General features: G+C 35.9%; 3 protein-coding genes across 4 annotated transcripts; all 3 read right to left on the minus strand.

Moving 5' to 3' along the window:
• Positions 1-1,318: 1,318 nt before the first annotated feature.
• Positions 1,319-4,685, minus strand: LOC137749281 (embryo-specific protein ATS3A-like). Of its 2 annotated transcripts, XM_088689759.1 has the most exons (5): positions 3,571-4,685; positions 2,916-3,004; positions 2,224-2,337; positions 1,926-2,030; positions 1,319-1,673 (listed from the first exon to the last, which is right to left on the minus strand). In XM_088689759.1, the coding sequence occupies exons 2-5, from the start codon at positions 2,991-2,993 to the stop codon at positions 1,386-1,388; spliced, it is 585 nt and encodes a 194-aa protein (XP_088545885.1). In that variant the 5' UTR covers positions 2,994-3,004; positions 3,571-4,685; the 3' UTR covers positions 1,319-1,385. The 2 variants fall into 2 exon arrangements, with proteins under 2 accessions (XP_088545885.1, XP_088545884.1); XM_088689758.1 differs by having other exon boundaries at positions 2,916-4,685.
• Positions 4,686-6,936: 2,251 nt separating this feature from the next.
• LOC137708299 (SNARE-like superfamily protein) lies at positions 6,937-9,571 on the minus strand. Its single transcript, XM_068447344.2, has 5 exons — positions 9,290-9,571; positions 8,589-8,702; positions 8,168-8,247; positions 7,435-7,559; positions 6,937-7,192 (listed from the first exon to the last, which is right to left on the minus strand). The coding sequence occupies exons 1-5, from the start codon at positions 9,340-9,342 to the stop codon at positions 7,121-7,123; spliced, it is 444 nt and encodes a 147-aa protein (XP_068303445.1). The 5' UTR covers positions 9,343-9,571; the 3' UTR covers positions 6,937-7,120.
• Positions 9,572-16,353: 6,782 nt separating this feature from the next.
• SHN1 (Integrase-type DNA-binding superfamily protein) lies at positions 16,354-17,982 on the minus strand. The gene is made up of 2 exons (XM_068448586.2): positions 17,823-17,982; positions 16,354-17,266 (listed from the first exon to the last, which is right to left on the minus strand). The coding sequence occupies exons 1-2, from the start codon at positions 17,900-17,902 to the stop codon at positions 16,735-16,737; spliced, it is 612 nt and encodes a 203-aa protein (XP_068304687.2). The 5' UTR covers positions 17,903-17,982; the 3' UTR covers positions 16,354-16,734.
• Positions 17,983-20,064: the final 2,082 nt, after the last annotated feature.

Here is a 20,064-nt window from a genome sequence, read left to right on the forward strand (position 1 = left end):
TTAGTACTTTCCATCTAGTTATTGTTAAGTTTTTTATAAGTATGTTTCGGATTGATTAACAAATAAGAATAAAAGATAAGAAAATAAAAAGAATTCAAAAGTAAAAGGAGAATTTGAAACCCCCAGCACCACCACCGTCGAACACACCCAAGGCAATACCCTAATCACCGTGACTTATCATAGCAACCACCCACACTCCCTCTCGTAGTTCTTCACCCAACAACTCCCAAGACGATGTCGATCACCCTCCCCCATCTGTGCCATCTTCATAGCATCAATCTGCACCACTTCCCTGATCTCCCTTCCCCCGTACCCTCATGGGTATGATAATTTTTGGATTGTTTCATATTTGAACTTTTATTTATTTTTGACAAAAATCTTATTTTTGGTGGAATGGATTGCATTGGCTAACGGTGTAAAACACAAAGGCTAAATCGGCTAAAATCAAAATATGGGGATTAATTGACTGAAAGGTTAAAAGACAAGGACATTTTTTACATTTAAGCCTTTAACAAATAATAGACATGTTATTTAATTGTTCTTGGACTTTAAAAACAAGTAACACGTGATACGTGATATCTTTTTATTGAACCAAATAAAAAAAAATGAGTATATGAGTGAGTAACTAAGTATTATCCTTATTATCCTCTACAGATTTTTTTTCTCAATTTTCTATGTATATCTTCCTTCTCCAAAACCCTCCTTGTATAGTGGTTGGGTAGAGAATAAAAAGACCAATATGTCCGATGTGGAATTTTATTATAGACTAATCCCAATTCGAAATGACACACAAATGAGGCCCCTTATTCTCATTTCTCACAGATATCTTCGCAGCTCTACTATATATTAAGTGTTTTTGGAGACCTATAGCTCAAAATACCTCTCTTTCATTTACAAAATCATGTTCATTTGCTATAGATAGAGGCATGAACTACTGACTTTGTTGTATTACATCAGTATTCACTTTCGTCGACATTTCCTTCTGCACCTTATCTTCAGCTAGCTGCAGCTCCCACCTCCGTTGGTTATGGCGCCGCCGTATAAGCTCTGTCGCCGTTGCTAGCTAGACCTATGCCACGACTGGGGAAAGCAACATGCTGTTTTTCTTAAAGACTCTTTGGAACTAAACTTTATCTAAAGCTTTCTAACCACCATACCTAAGAATCTAAATAAACTCATGCAAATAGTCATAAGGACTTTAGAATGAGAGAAACTGCTTAACTGGAACCAACTTTCGAAGTAAACAAAACCCATTTTTATTGATTTATTTTGTACATATACCATCAACATAACGTGCGGAATCGATGAAAAATGGGAATACTAAAGCACTAGTACCACTTTTATTAGAAACCAGAGAGTTGCGGTCAGAACAAGAAGACAAGCTCCTATATCTTTTTGTGTGTGTTTTCAGGGGATGATGCCGCATCAGCGCCAATACAATTATTAAGCCCATACCAAACACCTTGTGGGATATACATCGAGTTGAAAAAAAATGTGACAGATTTAGCATCAACGAAAATTGTCGCTGTATCTACTTTCCACCCATCGTATCCCGTCCTGTAGAATAACATACAACAAGGGTACGTGCATGGCCCGAAAATATGACCAAATGTATCCATACGACAACGTCGGAATCTGCCTTTTTGTGGATCATCAATTCTACCTGAATACACCTGATCATCATCAGGAAATAATGTTAAAAAGACAATAATACAAGTTGTAAATATCACACTCATGTGACATTGCAGATGATGTTATGTTGGCAGGCATCAATCTAGACGACATTTTTAGATTCACGCTATGCAAAGTTACAAACATGTATAAGCCTGTCACGCAACATATTATTTCCGACATAGAGCTAGACTATATGTATTGTATAGATATATGAGTTTGTATATGTATAATGTAATTTGGGAGAGAAGTACCTTATTCAAAGTATCACCAAACGTGATATTGATCTGATTTAGTGTGTAATGGGCCGAAGTACAGCTAGTCTTTATCTTCACCACGTAAGAACAGTTACCTACATTCTGGAAAAACCCATATCTATTAATTTTATTAATACATCAGGATATATAGTAAAAAATTATTACACACAATTTTCAGAAAAAGAACATATGTATTAATTTAAACAAGTAATATTTTCTCTATTTATTTTCATATATTCATTAGTAATTTACAGAACTTTGTTGATTAACTATTTATCGAGGAATTTTCTCATACCTGAGTGGATGGGAGGAGTTGGGGTTGTGCATTAATGGTTGAAGTGGCTTGCATGAAGGTGAAGATAAGCACTAAAGTCCCTGCTGCCTTCATTGTTATTGACATAACCTTCAACTTAATTTCAGTAAAAAATATAGTCTGAATAAGAGAGAGGGGACATATCATTATATAGGGTATACGAATGCTACAGTCGGTCGTTCATGTGCAAGTCTTTATCACTTGCTTAACTAAGGGTGGATTACAGTCAGAAACTTTATCTCTATGGTTGTGATATTTGATTATGACATTAGGTTAAGTGTGTACACCATTATCTCTTTGTCATGTTGTCAAGAAATTCTATTAGTAGGTATGAAAAGCCCTGCGAGCAGGCATTTCTAGAATTTATTTTAGACACCTTCCATTTTTAAGAGGTCTATATTTTTATATTCTTTGATCTTTTGTTTTGGAAAGTGATGGATTGTCTTGATGAGATAGGACATACCTCTTTAATTCATCGTGTTCCAAGTTCAAACTATCTTTCTTCTTATATTTAGTTGAGTTTAGAAAAGATTATATCTAGCATTTGTAAAAAATAACAATAATCTATCTTTTTACTTTCTTAAACCAGTGGTATTATGATTGTTTTTTTTTTTTTTTAAATTACGAAAGGGGGATTCCAACTCAAATGCATAGAAGAGCACATTCAGTCTAACCAATGTTGTAGTGCACATATTTGCATCTTTCACTTTAATCTTTATACCGTCTTGCCATGCTCTGTTCATTCCACCCATTGTCTCCAACCCTATAAAGATGCACATAACATGCATGTCCCGGACGTACAATTTAGTATGTTACATTGGCAAGGCACCATTTTTTTTTGTAATATGTCAAAGTATCAATCTAGGCAACATATCCAAAATAATAAACAAAAATACTTTTATTTAATGAGTAATTCAGATTCACAATCTTTAACACGAGTACTATTTGAAGGGAAGTAATTATAAGTACCTTAATTATGGCCGTTAGCATCACCAAATTTTTAATTCCGATATGATCTCGAGTATATATGGAGGTGAAGTACAATCTTTATTTACATAACGTACAAATTTACATTCTACAAGAGCCATACTTATCAATGTTCTTGCGTAAGATATAGCATACAATTATGTATAAACCAAAGCAATTTTTGTCTGTCTAGTATTTTCTAGTTAATTATTTTCATATGTACAATTGCAATTTAACAAACATAGAACTTTACGATCATCAAATAATGAATGCAATGCAAGCTTATTTTTGACACAAGTGATATGGAGGAGGGAGAAAATCGAACTTTGAACGTACACAGGTGAACACTCTTAACAGACGGACCTGTGTGTGTGTTGAAACTTGAAGGAAGTGAGAGGCTGGGGGTGGGGTTGGTGTTGTAGCTGTGGACTGGTTCAAGTTGCTTGGATGAAAGCCAAATGGAGGAATGCTAATTAAAGTCACCCGAGCCTTCATTGCTATTGCCATAACAAGTTTTCAATAGACTATAGTTTTGAGGAGGAGAGAAAGGGACAACTGAAGACAAATATGTGGGATATTATATGTATAGAGATGCATTGCTTACCATGACAAGCATAAATTAATTTGGGAAAATGATTTTCTCGCACCTTTTCTTTTTTGATATATATCTGCTTATTTTTTTTTCATTAATTTTATTTTAACTGCTGTAATATGAAAGCCAAAAATAAATAAATGTGCTTAAGAGGAAATAAGTGATATGTGAAAATTACTTTTTCTTAATTAGGAAGAGATCAGGCAAAGAAAAATATATCGGTCTCTATAATTGTGGTATCTGGTTATGAGATTAGGTGTACCATTATCTCTTTATCCCATGTTGTTAACAATTACTAAATATGAAAACCACCACAAATTCAGTCAATTTCAGAATACATTTTAGGAACCCATCACGCTTAAAAGGTTGTTTTGTATTCGTATTTGTACGCTTTTACTTTAACCTTTAGTACCCCTTGGAGGATGAGGATCCTCTCCGGATCCTTTTTGTGGGGATCTTAGAGATTCTCACATCCTAACCGTTTATTATACATCGTATGGTTAGTTTTTTTTAATTACTATTTGTGTTTAATTTTGAATAATAAAATTCAAATGATTTATGACCGTACGATGTACAATAAATGATTAAGGTGCGAGGATCCCTATAATTTGGATCCGGATGGGAACCAAATCCCCGCTGGGAATCGAATAGGATTAGTGTCATTAGTAATAAGTGCATTCTATCTTATTATTTTACATCATTTTCACCCCAGATTTTGTTAAATAATTGGTTTTAAAAGAGCTTTATTTTATTTTATTTTTAATTTCGGCTAATATGTACAAAGAAGCCTTTAATGATGAAATTTTTTTTTGGAGGCTTTTTGACGCAAAGCCAATTAGAGAATAGAACTAAGGGTCAGTTTTTGGGATTGACGTTTTTTTCTTCTAAAACCGCTTATGTTGCGCTTAAAGAGTAACTAGTTGTAAAATAAAAGGGTTGAGCGTTTGATAAACTATATTTTCAAAAGATAAACTATGACAAAAATACACGTAGTAATGGCCGTGGTCACAACAACAGCAGTGGCAGGGTGGTGGCAGTGATGGCAGCGCCAACAGCGCCGCGGCGGGGGGGGGGGGGTGTGGGTGGGTTATGGTGGTGCCAATAATAGGGTGTGGTGGTTGGGGTGTAGAGGCAATAGTGGTCGCGGTGGTGATGGTGGCAATTGCATTGTTGTTGGCGATGGCAAAGACAGTGGTGGTGATAGTGGCAGTGGGATAATGTTGGTGGTTGCAATCATAGGTGCTGGCGACGACAGTGGTGGCGATGGCGATGGCAATGGTGGCGGTAATAGCAGTGGTGGTAATTGTGGAGCCGGTGATGGTGATGGTATGGAAACAATAATTGTAAGAGTATGATGGTGATGCCAATAGTGGAGAAGCTGATGCAAAACCAGCTGCTATGGAGATTGACGGAGCCCAACTATATGCTGACCTTGATCCTCTCCCATTTGCCAGAAGGTATTGTCTTGTTTTTCCTTCTTTTAATCTTTTTAAATGTATGTTATTTGGTTAGAGACATTCCTCCTTTCACATAATTTCATTGTTTGGTTGCTGACAAAACCAAAAAGACTACAAAATACAATTTCATTCACTTCATAAGCAGATTGTGGTTGCTACTCTCACTCCCCATTTATCTCCTTGATTATTTGGTTGCTAAAATTATAAACAATTTTGAATTCAATATGAAGGGTTGGGTTTGTCAAGCTGTTATATTTTGTCATTGTTTGCAGTTACCAGCTAGAAGCAATGGAAGCAGCAATTAAGAAGAACACCATCGTGTTCTTGGAGACTGCCTCCGAAGAGACTCTGATTGGCATCATGCTTCTCCGTACCTACACTTGCTCCACAAGCCTTCTCCTTTCATCGCCGTCCTCTTGGTTCTTCTCAAGTTGTCTTGGTCAAACAATTATGCACCTACTCACTCACTGTATATAACTAGTTTTTCCACTTGCATATAGCAACTCTATAAGGTTCTTGCTGTGTATTCTAATACTAGCAAGCTGATGCATGTACAAACTCAAATTTGTCTTTTTTGAATGTTGCTTTTAAAAGCTGCTGTCTGAAGGTGGTTGTTTTAAAACTAAGCGGGATGTTTTGTTTTACCATTTATTGCTTAACTTTGAAGTAGTAGTTTTTGGTGAAAAAATACCTCCAAATGGGACCTAAGAGGCTAAAATCATTGTGTCGAAATTTCAAAATTTTCTACGGAGCCAAAGTACACCAATTTTGCAAGAATTCGGCGGAGTTGCATTCCTGTCAGAACATAGTAAACGTGGGAGTACGAAGACTTAAAGGCTTTCCAAAAATTTTAAGTGACATGTCATTTAAATAATGAGTTTAATGATGTTCGATTACCAAGCACTTTTGTTCTATACAATTTGCCTCCTTTGTGATCAATGTATGACTTTCTCAGGGATTTAAATTTCTTTTTTGGTAAGAAAAAGTTTTGAAGGAGGGAAGGCTATCCCATTCCAAGGTCAGGGCATATACCACAAGCCTCTTTGTGAAATTATAGAAGGGGTCTTAACCTCTTTATTGGTTTTTACAGATCAACCACCAAGAGAAATTATCGACAATGAGACTCGAACCTAAGCCTTGTTTTAGTAAAGAGAACAATCTTTACCAACTCCTCGTTTGTTTAAACCATACATAGACGGATTTAAATTTAATTGCAAAGAGAGAACCCTAAGCTCTAGTCAACTTGGCTACTCATGACCGATTTTTTTTTTTTTTTTTTTTTTTAACTTTGTTATTTTAAAATTGTAGAGAGTAAAAACTCTTATTATTAACATTTGTATAGTAAATTTTGGATTTTATGCTTGGTACCAATCTGATTTTATTATTATTTTTTTTTAAAACTTTGCTATTATAAAATTGTAGAGAGTAAAAACTACTCTTAGCGCTCTAGTTTTATCTGTTATTCTTGATTCTAGCTATCTAATGATCCCTAATCCATTCACAGCTCGGGGCTACATGGAGTTCAGTGGAGGGCATACTTATATCGCAAATCGTCCTAAAGAACCACCGTGTCTTTCTCCGGCAAAAAATTTACCACGGCGACACACACGCTACACATTGTTTTTTGAGAAGAACACGCTACACATTGTTTTGGGAAGACAGTATAAATATTACAAGGTATTGACAAGAATAATCTTGAGAGTATAGAAAATATAATCTCATGGAGTGTAGAAAAATATTACCTGTTCTCATATTATCTAATGCAAGTGAGGTTTGAAAACATACTGGCTATCGCAAAGCCTGAAAATACACCGGAGATGAATTCAACATTGCTTTCGGTTCAACATTCAGTAGGAAGCTTGATTCAGAACTCAGTTGGAGGCTTCAACCTTATCAGTCTCTTGATTCTATCCTTTTCTGTATTTTCCAGCAATCCCTTCAAAGTACAGGAAAACAGATGTCAAAGAAGATAAAATTCATCATTATAAAGAAAAAGGCTGGGCAGCAACATAGAACTGTTGTGCAATATGGAGTCCAGTAAATGTGAGATGAAACGACGGATGAAAGCAAGTCTTCCCATCAACCCGAATAATAAAAGGAAATGTAAGGTTTGATTGTGATGTTATTATGATGAGAATTTTTCGCTCTAATTGTTTAAAAAGTTATCCAGCAGCTCACCTTCCAAACAATTTCATCCAGACACAAGCAAATTCTTCCGTACTTATCCAGGAAAAGGCGCTCGGTTGGAGGCTTTCCGCATACATCCTTCACAGCTGATGTTATAACAAAGATGACTTCCGACACTAGCAAGAAACCATCCAGGGTTAACAAAGCAATACCAGTAATAAAATCAAGTACATCATCTCTCCCATTTAAAAGCAATTGACAAAATATGGCGAAACCACAGCAAGCACCACATCAGAGTCTAAAAAAGTTATCATTTTGCATTTTTTGACAATAGGTGATGGCATCAAATTTCCACCGAAAAACAAATAAAACAATTGCTACCTTTGGCCAATTGCACCAAGCAGTACATCAGATTCGGTCCTACTAAAACATCTTGGGGGAAATATATAGCACTCTTTTTTTGCTTGTTTCTTCTAAGCAAAGTCATCAACCTTCCCTAATACTGAACTGACCCACTGTAATAGGTGAGAGCCTTGTGCATGGTTGATGACATGAAACTACTTTGGAAGGCATGTAAAAGTTACTCATCTAAAATGGAAAAGCCCATATTTGCAACTAACTAAACTACCGATGAAAAGGTATTGAAGAGGTGTGCAAAACAACTGGTCCAGAACTTTAATCCCAACAACAGTGAAGTCCAACTTTGGATTTTCATTGATTAATTTCATCCCGTCGTTTTTTACAAACCAGCATCATATTATTGAATGGAGCACTGAATACTTACAAGCTAGTTCATCATACTCATCTTTGCCCACAACATAGATGCTGACATCTCCAAGCACAGTGTAAACAATGTAAACTGACCTGATAAACACATGAACACATGTCAAATCATGTAAAATGGTACCAGATTCTGAGTCACGTTTCTATTATTAATATAAATACAGATGACAATGGAGTTCTTTGCAGAATACTCAATGCCAAAAAGGGAATCCCTTCACAAACCAATTTTCAAGCTCTAGCTTATAAATTTTACATCTTTCATCACATTCCAGCATTATATTCTCACTGGGGCAAAAATCAGGCTCCAGCTCAGTTCTAATTACACGATATGCCATTACACTAGTCATCTAATACTAAGGCAATCTAAACGTAGAGATTATGCATTATATCCGCACAAAAACAATAGAAACTAATATACATACTTGTGGCAAGCAACAAGGAGCTCTTCATTCTTCACGCCCCTAAGATTATCTGCCCCAAGTTTGACTAGGAAAGATCGCCAATGCAGCCTTTCCTCAGCAGGAACTCCGTTGAAACTTCAATAAGACATAAAACCAATGCGTCAATGCTTCAAGAAGACAGCAAACCAAAGTACAAAAAGACATCAAAGCAATCAACTCAAAACTGCACTACCATCAGTCCTTTTCGATATACGCCATATAGATTGCAATTGCATACACACCATACAGCGACGCACAATGATGAGGTTTCTATAGTAAATGCAAAATCGTCTCTATACCATGTCTACACACAAAACATGATTTGTTGTAAATTGTTGCCTACCCTGTTCACATCTTGATCTGACAAGATCTCGTAAGATAGAAACAAGAAGGGTACCATTTAAAATTCGACGTTTCCCCGTAAACCCATATAATACAAATAAGCAACCATCCTAGCATATCAAAGTCCACCCGATTTAACCGAGCATACATAAAAAGAAAACAACATATTACACAGAAATGAAAAACCCAACACCACAATTCAGATCCAATCCATCATATTTCCAAGCTAGATTAACCGAACCCACAAAAGGGTATAACATAATCAACAATTCTAAGCCAAAAACGCAAAGCAATTCAAAACCATGAGGATATATGAAAGGACGGCGGAGATCTGCGCTTACCGTTCAACTAGGATGTTGCCTTCCGAGTTGGCGAACAACACTGCCAGTATCATAGCTCGCTCGCTGAGTTGAGTTGTAAAAAGGTAGGATCGAGGAGGAACACCAACAATTACCGATGCGATGAACTTGTTTACAAAAAATGTCAAATTTTCTATACGAAATTGGAATTTTCACTGCTTGTGGTCACCTCAGGCTGCGGTGGGAGTTGGTATGGTTGCTTTTGGGTAGAAAGATCTGCAGACTTCAGAGAAGAAGCAAAGGCCACCCCTTTTGGGCTTTGTTTGATTATCTGGGCTGACTCCATTTGGGTCAGAGCAGCTTTCTGTGATTTTATGGGTTGATTTTATGATTTTGTGGGCTTAGATGGGTTTATTTCTACAGATTTCTATGAGTTTATGGGTTGATTATGATTTTGTGGGCCTAGATGGGTTTATTTCTATGATTTTGTCGGCTTACATTTTGTTATTGTAGAGAGAGAGAGAGAGAGAGAGAGAGAGAGAGTATTCACGCGGGTGAAAGTACATATTTACGGGGATGCAAGCACTATTCATATGTTAGAATACGAGCATGAAAATGTATGTAATAATCAACTAATTTGATTCAAATTAGTGCATAGAAGATATAGGACTGAAACACAGTTTTTATCCTAATTTCGTACTTTATTGTTGAACGAGGATTACTTGTTAGTGTTCAACTTGAATTCTAACAAAAGAGACGAATGGATTGAACGTGTATGTATAGTAAGCATTTGATCCTAAAAAAATAGAATCAAAGGCCTATTGTTGATTTGAGCATTAAAGGTTTTGCTAGAGAAGAGAAGATTTGTCGTATAAGATTGATGGTTTCACCATCTTCTATCTCTAATCTCTATATGGAAGGTGTATTATTTTCCTTGGTAATTATTCGTTTTGTATCCATCCCTAGCCCTAGCCCTAGCAGTACACTCCATCAATTGGTTAAATTTCCATTGTTGTTGCGCAAGAACACCAGCATTATTATTTTAATTAATACGAGGCCTGCACAACCGTCATGATAGGCCGCACAACAATAATGGGAAATTTGATTAAATAGAAGAAAAATTAATAAAAATAATTTAAAAATTTTGAATTTTAACGATAAGGACAAAATAAAGGATAAAGTGAATAGTACCAGGATTGACTTTTTAGTGTAAAAATGTGATTTTTCATTAAAGTGAACAGTGCCTGAAGTTTTTCGTTAAAGTTGCCTTAAATATAACTATATGTGCAACAGTGAAGGATCCTGCGCAAATAATTCATGCTGCAACTGCAACTAAAAATGGTTTCGAAAAAGGTCTTAGATTCGATATTATGTAAATTTGTAATTTGAGCTTCTATTAGGGTTGAGTTCGAGGCCAACCGGTAGGGTTCTAGCTGATCCATGTCAAGTTTCAGATCGACGTGTTGGAGCTCATAAGTCATAACGCTACGTAGTCAAAATGGGTAAACTTAATATTGATCAATCTACAATACAGTATCATTCTATTCCCCGTATTAGGAAAATATGTATTTCGATCCATATATAGTATACTACGCTTCACATTTCTTATGTACTTAACCTCTACTCTTTGTTTAGAGTGCAACAAAGTTTTTCATAGGTCTTTGGGATTTTGTGTTGTCAAAGTTTGATGAGCAGTTGGAGAGTATAATCATGTACTAATCGACATTTAGATATTGAGAATATGAATTTCACATCAGGAAGAGAATAAATTTTGTATATGCTTATAAAGAGTTAGACTTATAAAGAGTTAGACTACTCCTCATATATTAATTAACGTCCTTCATTAGGGTCATTCGAATCAAGGGATTCTCCATTTAGAATCTAATAGATACATTAATACATAATCACAAGATTTGAATAATAAGAAAATGATGAAAACAAAGGATCAATCTATAGCCATTTCATATATACGTTCAATCCAATGCATTTAGTGTTCAAAAGGTTCCAAAAGATGCTACGCTCTAGTCGAGCAGCGCGCAGGTGCATCTAGGTGAGACCTAGGTGGTTTTTTTTTTTTTTTTTTTTTTTTTTTTTTCTTTTTAAATTTATTACATAACAAATAAATAAATGTCTACTTATATTGTATTAAGTACTAAAATGACATATAAATTATAAAGTACTAAAACATATGAAAACATTAGAAACAAGCATATAATGAGTGTTTATCCAAGTATCCAATTGATTGAAAAAATAAAATGCAAAATAAAAATTATCTATTTTCTGTTTATGTGAGAGTTGCGACCTTGGTAGGTTAGCTTACCTAGGCAAGTCTAGACGCCACTTCTTATTTTTCATACGCCTAGAGATTAATCATGGCGGTGGCCACCACCTAGTGCCTATGTGGGGATTTTCTGTCTATGTAAGATTTGCAACCTAGGCAGGCTAAGCGAGCACTTAGGCAGGTGCCTAGGTAGGTCTAGGTGACCTTTCTTATGTTTTTAAACGCTTAGAGATTAATCGTGGTGGTGGAACCACCTAGTGCCTTGGTGGAGATTTTTAGAATAATAGGTATTGATGTAGTAAAACCTCTTTGTAGTGATACGCAATATAAGAATAACCTCCATGCAGTCATAGAAAGTTTTGATCCCAACTTGGGCCAATTATATATAAGAATATACTTTACATTGTAATAAGTTATTTTTTTTAGTTGCATTGTCAAAAACTTGCCTAATAATAATTGTCAATATGATCTTTAACAAAACTCTTTTACAAATCTTTCTAATTCAAGGTTCTAAAAAAAACTAGGTGCTAGTTGGGCAGCGGACTAGGGTCTACTTAGACTCTAAAAATAAAAGTATACCTGTATTCAGAATTTAGGAAAGTTAAATTTAAAACCTAAGTCATATTGACATCCTCACTAACAAATGCAGCAAAAAATAAGAAAAACCAAAAACCAAATTTGAAAATTCACTAATTAAATAGGTTATTCAGAAAACCCTTTCACTTAATCAAAAAATTTAAAAATAATAGAACTGCCTAGCCCGCCTAGCCACCACCTAGCTTGCCTAACCTACTTAGGTGGCCGCCTAGCTAGCCCCTGCCTGATTTTTCTTCATGTTTCGGCCTAAATCGCATCGGTCCTCCACCGCCTAGAGCCTAGAGGCTGCCTAGGCCGATTTTTAGAATATTGTTCTAATCACTACATACATGCACTAACATTTGAGACTAGGTGTTTCATTTTTCCTAGTGTCTTAGTAATTGACACTGTTCTAAAAATTCCTGCCTAGCGCCGCCTAGGCGCTAGGCGATTGGTCACCACTCGCGGCGATAGGCGGTTGGCCACCATCCCGATTAATGCTTAGGCATTTGAAAATTAAGAAAGGGCACCTAGACTTTTTAAGGTGCCCGCCTAGGCACCTGCGGTGCTAGGCGGTTGGCCACCACCCCGATTAATGCCTAGGCATTTGAAAATTAAAAAAGGGTGCCTAGACCTACTAAGGCACCCGCCTAGGCACCCACCTAGCTTATCCAAACCCGCCTAGGCACCCGTCTAGGTTGCGACTTACTTAGACAGAAAATAGATAACCTTCATTTTGCATTTTATTTTTTTCAATAAATTATAAGAGACTTGTTGAATACTTAAATGAATACACATTATATGCATGGTCCCCATGTTTTCATTATGTTCCAATACTTCCTAATTTATATGTCATTCTATTTTGTAGTTTATAATAAAATTATATATATTTTAAGTATAAACAAACACTTATTTACACAAAATATAATATATTTACTTAAATTCACCTAGTCATCCTAAGTGCCTAAACGCTAGGCCTCAGCTCGCCGCTTAACTAGCATCCTTTAGAACCTTGTTAATTACATATTCACTATTAATGCAGTACCTTGTATCTACAGACCTTTAATTAAGAATAATAAATAAGTCAAAACTTTTTTTTTTTTTTTTTTTGTAATTGCACCTCTATTAAGTAAAAATCGTTTAGTCCCAACGTTATTAGTTATTACTATACGTAGGGAGGGTTTACTGTACATACAATTTTTTTTTTTTTTTTTTTTGAGCAAACGATATTATTTGCACTAGAGAGTTGGGGAAGTGAGCTAAGCCTCACAATGAGTTAGCAATAATGTGGTTCAAATTCACCATTGGTGAGAATCGAACCTAAGACCTCTTACTTATCGGTGAAGAAGAGTACCACTAGACCATAGTATTAAGTGGCTACTGTATAGACAAAATTTAGCTTTGTCATCAAGACCTTTTTTTCTTTCAAATTTGTTCATCTAAATGGAGGCCTGGTCTTATCTCTAAGCAAGAACTTTGTGGATGTGGATATATGGAGCTGTATAGTTAGGCCTTTTGCCATTTATAGCTAGCAGTTCATTTAAATTTTGTGGTTATAACTTTCAAAAAATGGAATGATCCAATTTTACATATCGAAGGGAACTCTTTTTAATAGACTTACCCTTTGCTAAAGGGCAAACTAAAACACAACAAAGGCCAACTTCTTATTACAGAAACAAAATACCTAAACTTTTAACAAATTCAAACGCCTTCCACACTGTAATGCTAAAGCTATTTAATTATGTGTCACTGTACAGATGAAAGATCGACGAACAAAACAACCCAGCTGGCTAGGGTTTGGTTATTCCTAGCTTAATTGGCTCATGATTTTCCTGTTAAACATGCAAATGGCTATGCCTATAGAGCCTAGTAGATCACCAGCACATGGGATTTGATACTCCAAAAACCAGAAAATTCCACTGAAATGCTGAAAGCTCCAAAGATACATATCCTCATTGAGTGCCAACACGATTTAGTCTTCATTAATTACTTGAAATTTTTACGAGAATCTACGTGCGAGACTCACAGGAGCCTTTAGAAATATGACAAAAGCATAAGTTTTGGGAGGATTAATCAATGTAATATGTCGAAGTAAAATTGTTTGCCCTGATACCATGTTAAAATCATATTAGTACTCAACATATAAGTAATAGAAATAGACACATATGGACCTGGGACTTCGAAATAAGGTGGACGAAGCCTTGAAACTAAAGAAAATAAAGGAGGCGAGATATGGCCGGACGGGCTCCTATGAATTAGGTCATTGCATCTCTTAAGAATTAGGTGGGCAACAGAAAATTCAAGCAACCACTTGATGAAAGAGAAATATTATCCACACTTGATTTTTTATCATGCACTCATTTGTAAATGATTGAAGAGTGCGCGATGACAAACTAAAAAGTGCGAGTAATTTTGTATATTACTAGCTGTTCATTATGGGTTCACGCACGTGCCAAGTGATTTTTTCTATCTTTTTTTGTCAATACTTTTTCTATATTTGTACTCTTCTGTTTTTTTTTTTGGTTTTTTTTGGGCTAAGAGTAGCAAGTGCAATTTCTTAGGACTCATTACTCATTGGTTACAGACTCATTATGGACAGTCCATCAACCATGGAAGTCCAACATCCATCCAAAAAGAAAGATTCGAATCCCTAGCATTAGGCTATATATTGTGGTGTAGGATTTTCTCTCTTTCAAATTCCATCTTCTCTCTTCCCCTCCTCTCCCCTTCCTTTCCCTTTCACTTTCTTCTGTATTTCTCTTTTTATAAAGAAGTCAACATTATAAAATGTTGACGCAGTTAATCGTGACCATTCAAATAGAAATGAGAGCGGAGCGAAATTTAGAAGGGAGAAAATCTTACTTCATATATCGCTATCCAATTAGCAACCACATTCGCATCAATGATCTGATTGTCCAGAACAATACGATGAACTACATTAGCATATGTCCCCTCTATAGCAAAAAATTATGCTAGATTAAAAAAATTAACTCGGAATCATCTCCGTAATTATTGCATGTATTATAGGAATGTAATTTTCCAATTGTAATTAGCGTAGGATTCCTACCTAAATAGGAATTTGTATAACCCTCCATATAGATTGTAATATTTACACACATCAATACATGGGAGTGATATTTCTACATGGTAAGCACATCCATCAGCTCAAGTATGCACATAATCTCTTACAGAAATTTGGCATGCTCTCTTGCAAGCCTGCCTCTACTCTTCTTTGCTTGAAAGTTGTCTTACTGCTTCTGATGGCTCATTACTAGCATATCCCACTACATATTGTGAGTTGGTTGGCTCCTTACAGTATCTCACTCTCACTCGTTCAGATATTTCCTTTGTTATCAACATTGTTGCTCAATTTATGAGCGCTCCTTGCACCACCCACGTATTGATGCCAAGCGCATTTTTCGATCTGTCAAAGGTACTTTGGATGTCGGCCTAACTCTGGCACCTCAGTTTTCTTCGTTACATTGTCTGCTTACTCTGATGCTGATTGGGCGGGTTGTCTGGACACTTTGTTGTACTTTTACGCCCAAACGGAAGCAAATTCTAATAAAGTACCAATATCAACGTCAATGAATTTCACTAAACAAACGGAGATTACAAAAGAGTGTTTAAACTCTCACAACCCAAATCCCACAAATTGACTCTCACCAAATTGACACACAAAAGAGCCACATTAAATACACTAACCCTAAGGTCCTATTTATAGTGCATAGGACTTAGGTTACAATAAGAATCCTAATAGGAAGTAAATACAAATCCTAATAAAAAAGTAATTAACAAAATCTCTCCACTAAAGAAAACAACTAAGAAGTCAAAATCCAAACCCAAATAGAACACCAAAACCAAATAGGTAACACAAATCTAATTCTTTGCATCATCCTAATTTTGAGCCGTAAAACCTAACACACTCGCCGCTCTACCATTGGCTACCTTGTTAATCTTGCACTAATCTCATCTCCTGGTACTCCAAAAAGCAGTCAACAGTCGCCTACTCTAGTGCCAAATCTGAATACCGATCTCTTACTCGTGCTTGTGTTGAAACTACATGGCTTTGCTTTCCTCTTCGAGAGCTTGATGTTAGCTTATCTTTTCCAGTGTTACTTCATTGTGACAATCTCAGTGCCACTTATCTTGCTGCCAATCCCATTCATCAGTGCCACTTATATATTTTTGGGATTAAACAAGAACAAGTTAATTATTCAATTTTTTGCTGAACAGCGAGAGGGAGAACTTAAAAGTGAAAACCACAATCAATTAATCAATTTTGGTTATCATACATATCTCATCGCAAGCCCTAATTTTAACAAATATATTGTGACTAGTATTACCTCTCATGTGTGTTCCTTATTTCGTATACCAACCAAATAGTTTCGAGAGCGACACATTTTATAGGGGATTACAAATATATGGAGATAGATGGAGACGTATACCTAATATATTTTCTCCTCCTTATGAGGTCACAGACTCACAGTCACACAAAGAAACAAACCCAACAAATACAATCCCCATTGACAAGACTAAGCACATGGACATCCCTCGCACACTTTGGTGTGTTGATCAACCTCCATGTGATGATTGATAGGGATTATACCAACTTAAGTAGCAAATTTTGTCAATTTCTATTCAGAAGTTCCTCTATCATCTGCAATGCAACCCTTTCCTCCTCATCCATCATCCTATCATCAACATCCCCACCTTCCTGCCCTCCTGCCATTTCCTCAGTATCCAAAGCGCAAGAGGTACTACTACTAATTTCTGACTGGGGTGCTTGCAAACGACTCTTCTGGTCCAGCTCAACCATCATCAGCCAGTTTGAATCTGACCGGGGTCCAGCACCCTTTTGCCAGACCCCGATGAGGGAATTCTCTGTGTCCAGCCTCAGGCAAGTGAGGGAAGGAGACGGGGACTTGCAGCACTTGCGAAGCTTGGCACTGAGGATTGCCGAAAGTGTTGTGGAAGAGGTGGAAGAGTTGTTGTTGCTGTTGCCAGAGTTGTTGTTAAGATCGTTAGCTGCAGCCATTTCATTTGTGGCGACTGGAAAGTTTGTTTTGGCATTTCTCCCACTCATCAAAATTGCTGCCTCATCATACGCTCTTGCTGCTTCTTCAGCTGTCTCATATGTCCCAAGCCATACCCTTCTTTTCCTGCATTAAAACAATATTAGAACGTTAGGAGTGATACCATGTACTATTTAAAGATCAAATCAATTAACTGACATTTCTTTCACATTTCCTAAGTAGTAGCTAACAAAGTTAGTCATTCATACTAAATCTGTAAACTAAAATGCCACTTCAGTCTTTTCCTGTAACCCCAAAACCCAAAATTAATACCATGCACTAAACAAGTCCTAATTAAGATTTAACACCACCATGCTATAATGGGACATTTTTTATATTTGAAGAAAACAAAGAATCAATAACTAGAGCAGTATATATAATTCCATATGCAAGTTGTATAATCAAAGTATGATTAGTATTAGAGCAGCAACATAAAATTTTCTAACTAGTACTTGAAACTGATGCAGTAAATATATTAGTGTGCGAGTGTGTGTTAAACATTGTGGAGGATATGTTATTGTGACCCAAAAATGGATGTATGTGGTGGATAGTTTGTTGAGAATACAATAGTGGAATTAATAGATGGCAAAGATGAATAGAAGAGGGTTGGTAGGAGAAGAGAAGAGGGATGAACAGATCATACAGTAATGGATGACGAATCTCAGAAACCCAGGAGCCCCAGTGGCGTTGCCTGACCCCTCTGAACTTCTTTGATTGTACCATATTTGCTGTCAGAGAGGGAGAGAGAGAGAGAAGGAGAAGTATGTGGTAGTGTCAAAGAATGTGGGAGTTGTGCTTGTAATATGAAGTATAACTGATCCATATAGGACAGCTAGACAGTAACATCTACTTTTCAATTCTTCCCTTTCTTTTTTTCTTTATCTTAAAAGCTAGCTGTAACATCTAACTTAAGGTACTTTGCAAATGTGGGCAGTCAAATTGGTTGGAATACATGTGCTTTCTCTCTTGTATATGAGTTTAATCTTCCTTTTTGTGATTTAGATTAGTTTAAAGTAGAATATTGTCTGTTTTTTCTTGTTTCTTTTTCTAAAGTAGCTAGATGTAACATCTACCTTAAATTACTTTGCAGACGTGGACGTAATTACATTGACTAAACTGGATGTGCTCCCTCTTATGCACTCAAGTTCGAAGCCCACTTCTCGTGGTTTAGATTAGTTTAAAGTGATTTTCTTTTTCTAAAGAAGCAAGTTGTAACATCTACTTAAGGTACTTTGAAGAAATGAATATATCCACATTGACTAAAGTGGATGTAGTCCCTTCCCTTCTATATGAATCCAGGTTCGAATCTCGATTCTCATGGTTTACATTAGTTTAAAGTAATATGTCATCCTTTAAAAAAAACTTGAGGTGCCTTGGATCTGTATACAATAATGGAGTGCTTTGGTTAGATTAACTTCTAATTATGAAAATATTTATTGATTTAAACAGACTTTTGTACAAATAAAAACAAAAGAAGGCAATAGTCTTAAGCATTGAACATTTTAGCTTGAAAAAGATCTCACCATAGACCCTATTATATTAAACTAGCCTCTGCACAAGAGCTATTGTGTCTCAGCATCCAAAGATGAAAGAGCTAATCCATTTATCTAGAGCCGTTTGATAATAATTTCGTTTTCAGTTTTCAAGCAAGTAGTTAATGACAAAACTGCACTTCAAAACCTTCTTTTTTTGTTTGTTAAGATATAAAATACCCCCTCAAATTTTGTTTCTAAAATAATTCTTTTATATATGTATGGAGCCCTCATATGCATATGCATGGTTTCAACCAAATGACACCACCTCGTGGGAGTATTTAAGATCCTCCAAGTACAAATCCAAAAGGTCTCAAGAGTCAACCCCAGATTACCTTCTTCAACTGGTTTTCTGTAATTCCATAGCACATGCTAATATTGGCACTATTTTTAAGGAGTGAATTCTATAAAGCGAATTTGTTAAGGGCAGTCATGCAAATACACATAGATTCTTGACTATTGATGACATCTTGCTTCTGCATAAATTAAACTTAACGGTAAAACACTACTAATGTTATTCATGCATGGAAGACTGATCGTAACATAGCTCCTTTATATAATTCTCACGTAGTTTTTGCTTTTCGGGAACCCATTTCGACAGCTCATCTCTTAATTACCAATATGGGAAATGAAAGTAAATGTTGATTGCAGATTTGGTTGTTAAATTTCAAAAACCTAAGAATTATGAATTGCAACTTTATTAGGTCCAAGTAGTTTCTGCAGCAAGTTATTTTTTGTTACATAAAGACTGCAGAGCAGGCTGAGCAGCTGTTAGTTCATACATATCTTTGAAAGACACTTTGTACTATATACTAAAATGGCAATCAATAACTGTCACGAGTTAAATGTAGACCATAAATTGATTTATAACAACTCTATACACTTGGGGGAAAAAGTCGGGCAACTTTTGGATCTATCTTCTGGAAGTTTTTGAACAGGTAAGAAATCCAATTATTTGTGTATTTAAATACTGGTTGATAGTTGCATTGAATGGATAAGTAATTATTCAGCTTTCTAATTGCTGTAGCCATAATGGCGATTTAGATGGTTATGGCTGCAGTAAGTGTTAGTGGCAGATTCAGGAATTTTTCCGTCGGGCTAAGAAAATTAGTACAACGTCCAACTTACCTTGGTCTTTCTGAAACATTTCATCAAGTACTTCCTTTTTCTTTTTTTCGAGGCCGAGAAAATATGACTGGTTGCTTACTTAGTCACTCTAAAACTTTTCATCAAGCAAGAAAAATAGAAAAAAGATAAACCGTTTTGGTGAACAAATTACTGCAGGAAAAGAAGAAAAATCACCGTATGCAATGATATTCATTCAATCAGATCTATCCAAACGCCACTACCTAT

The sequence above is a fragment of the Pyrus communis genome, chromosome 17, assembly GCF_041283825.1.
Source record: "Pyrus communis isolate YQ-2024b chromosome 17, ASM4128382v1, whole genome shotgun sequence".
Taxonomy (NCBI): Eukaryota; Viridiplantae; Streptophyta; class Magnoliopsida; order Rosales; family Rosaceae; genus Pyrus; species Pyrus communis.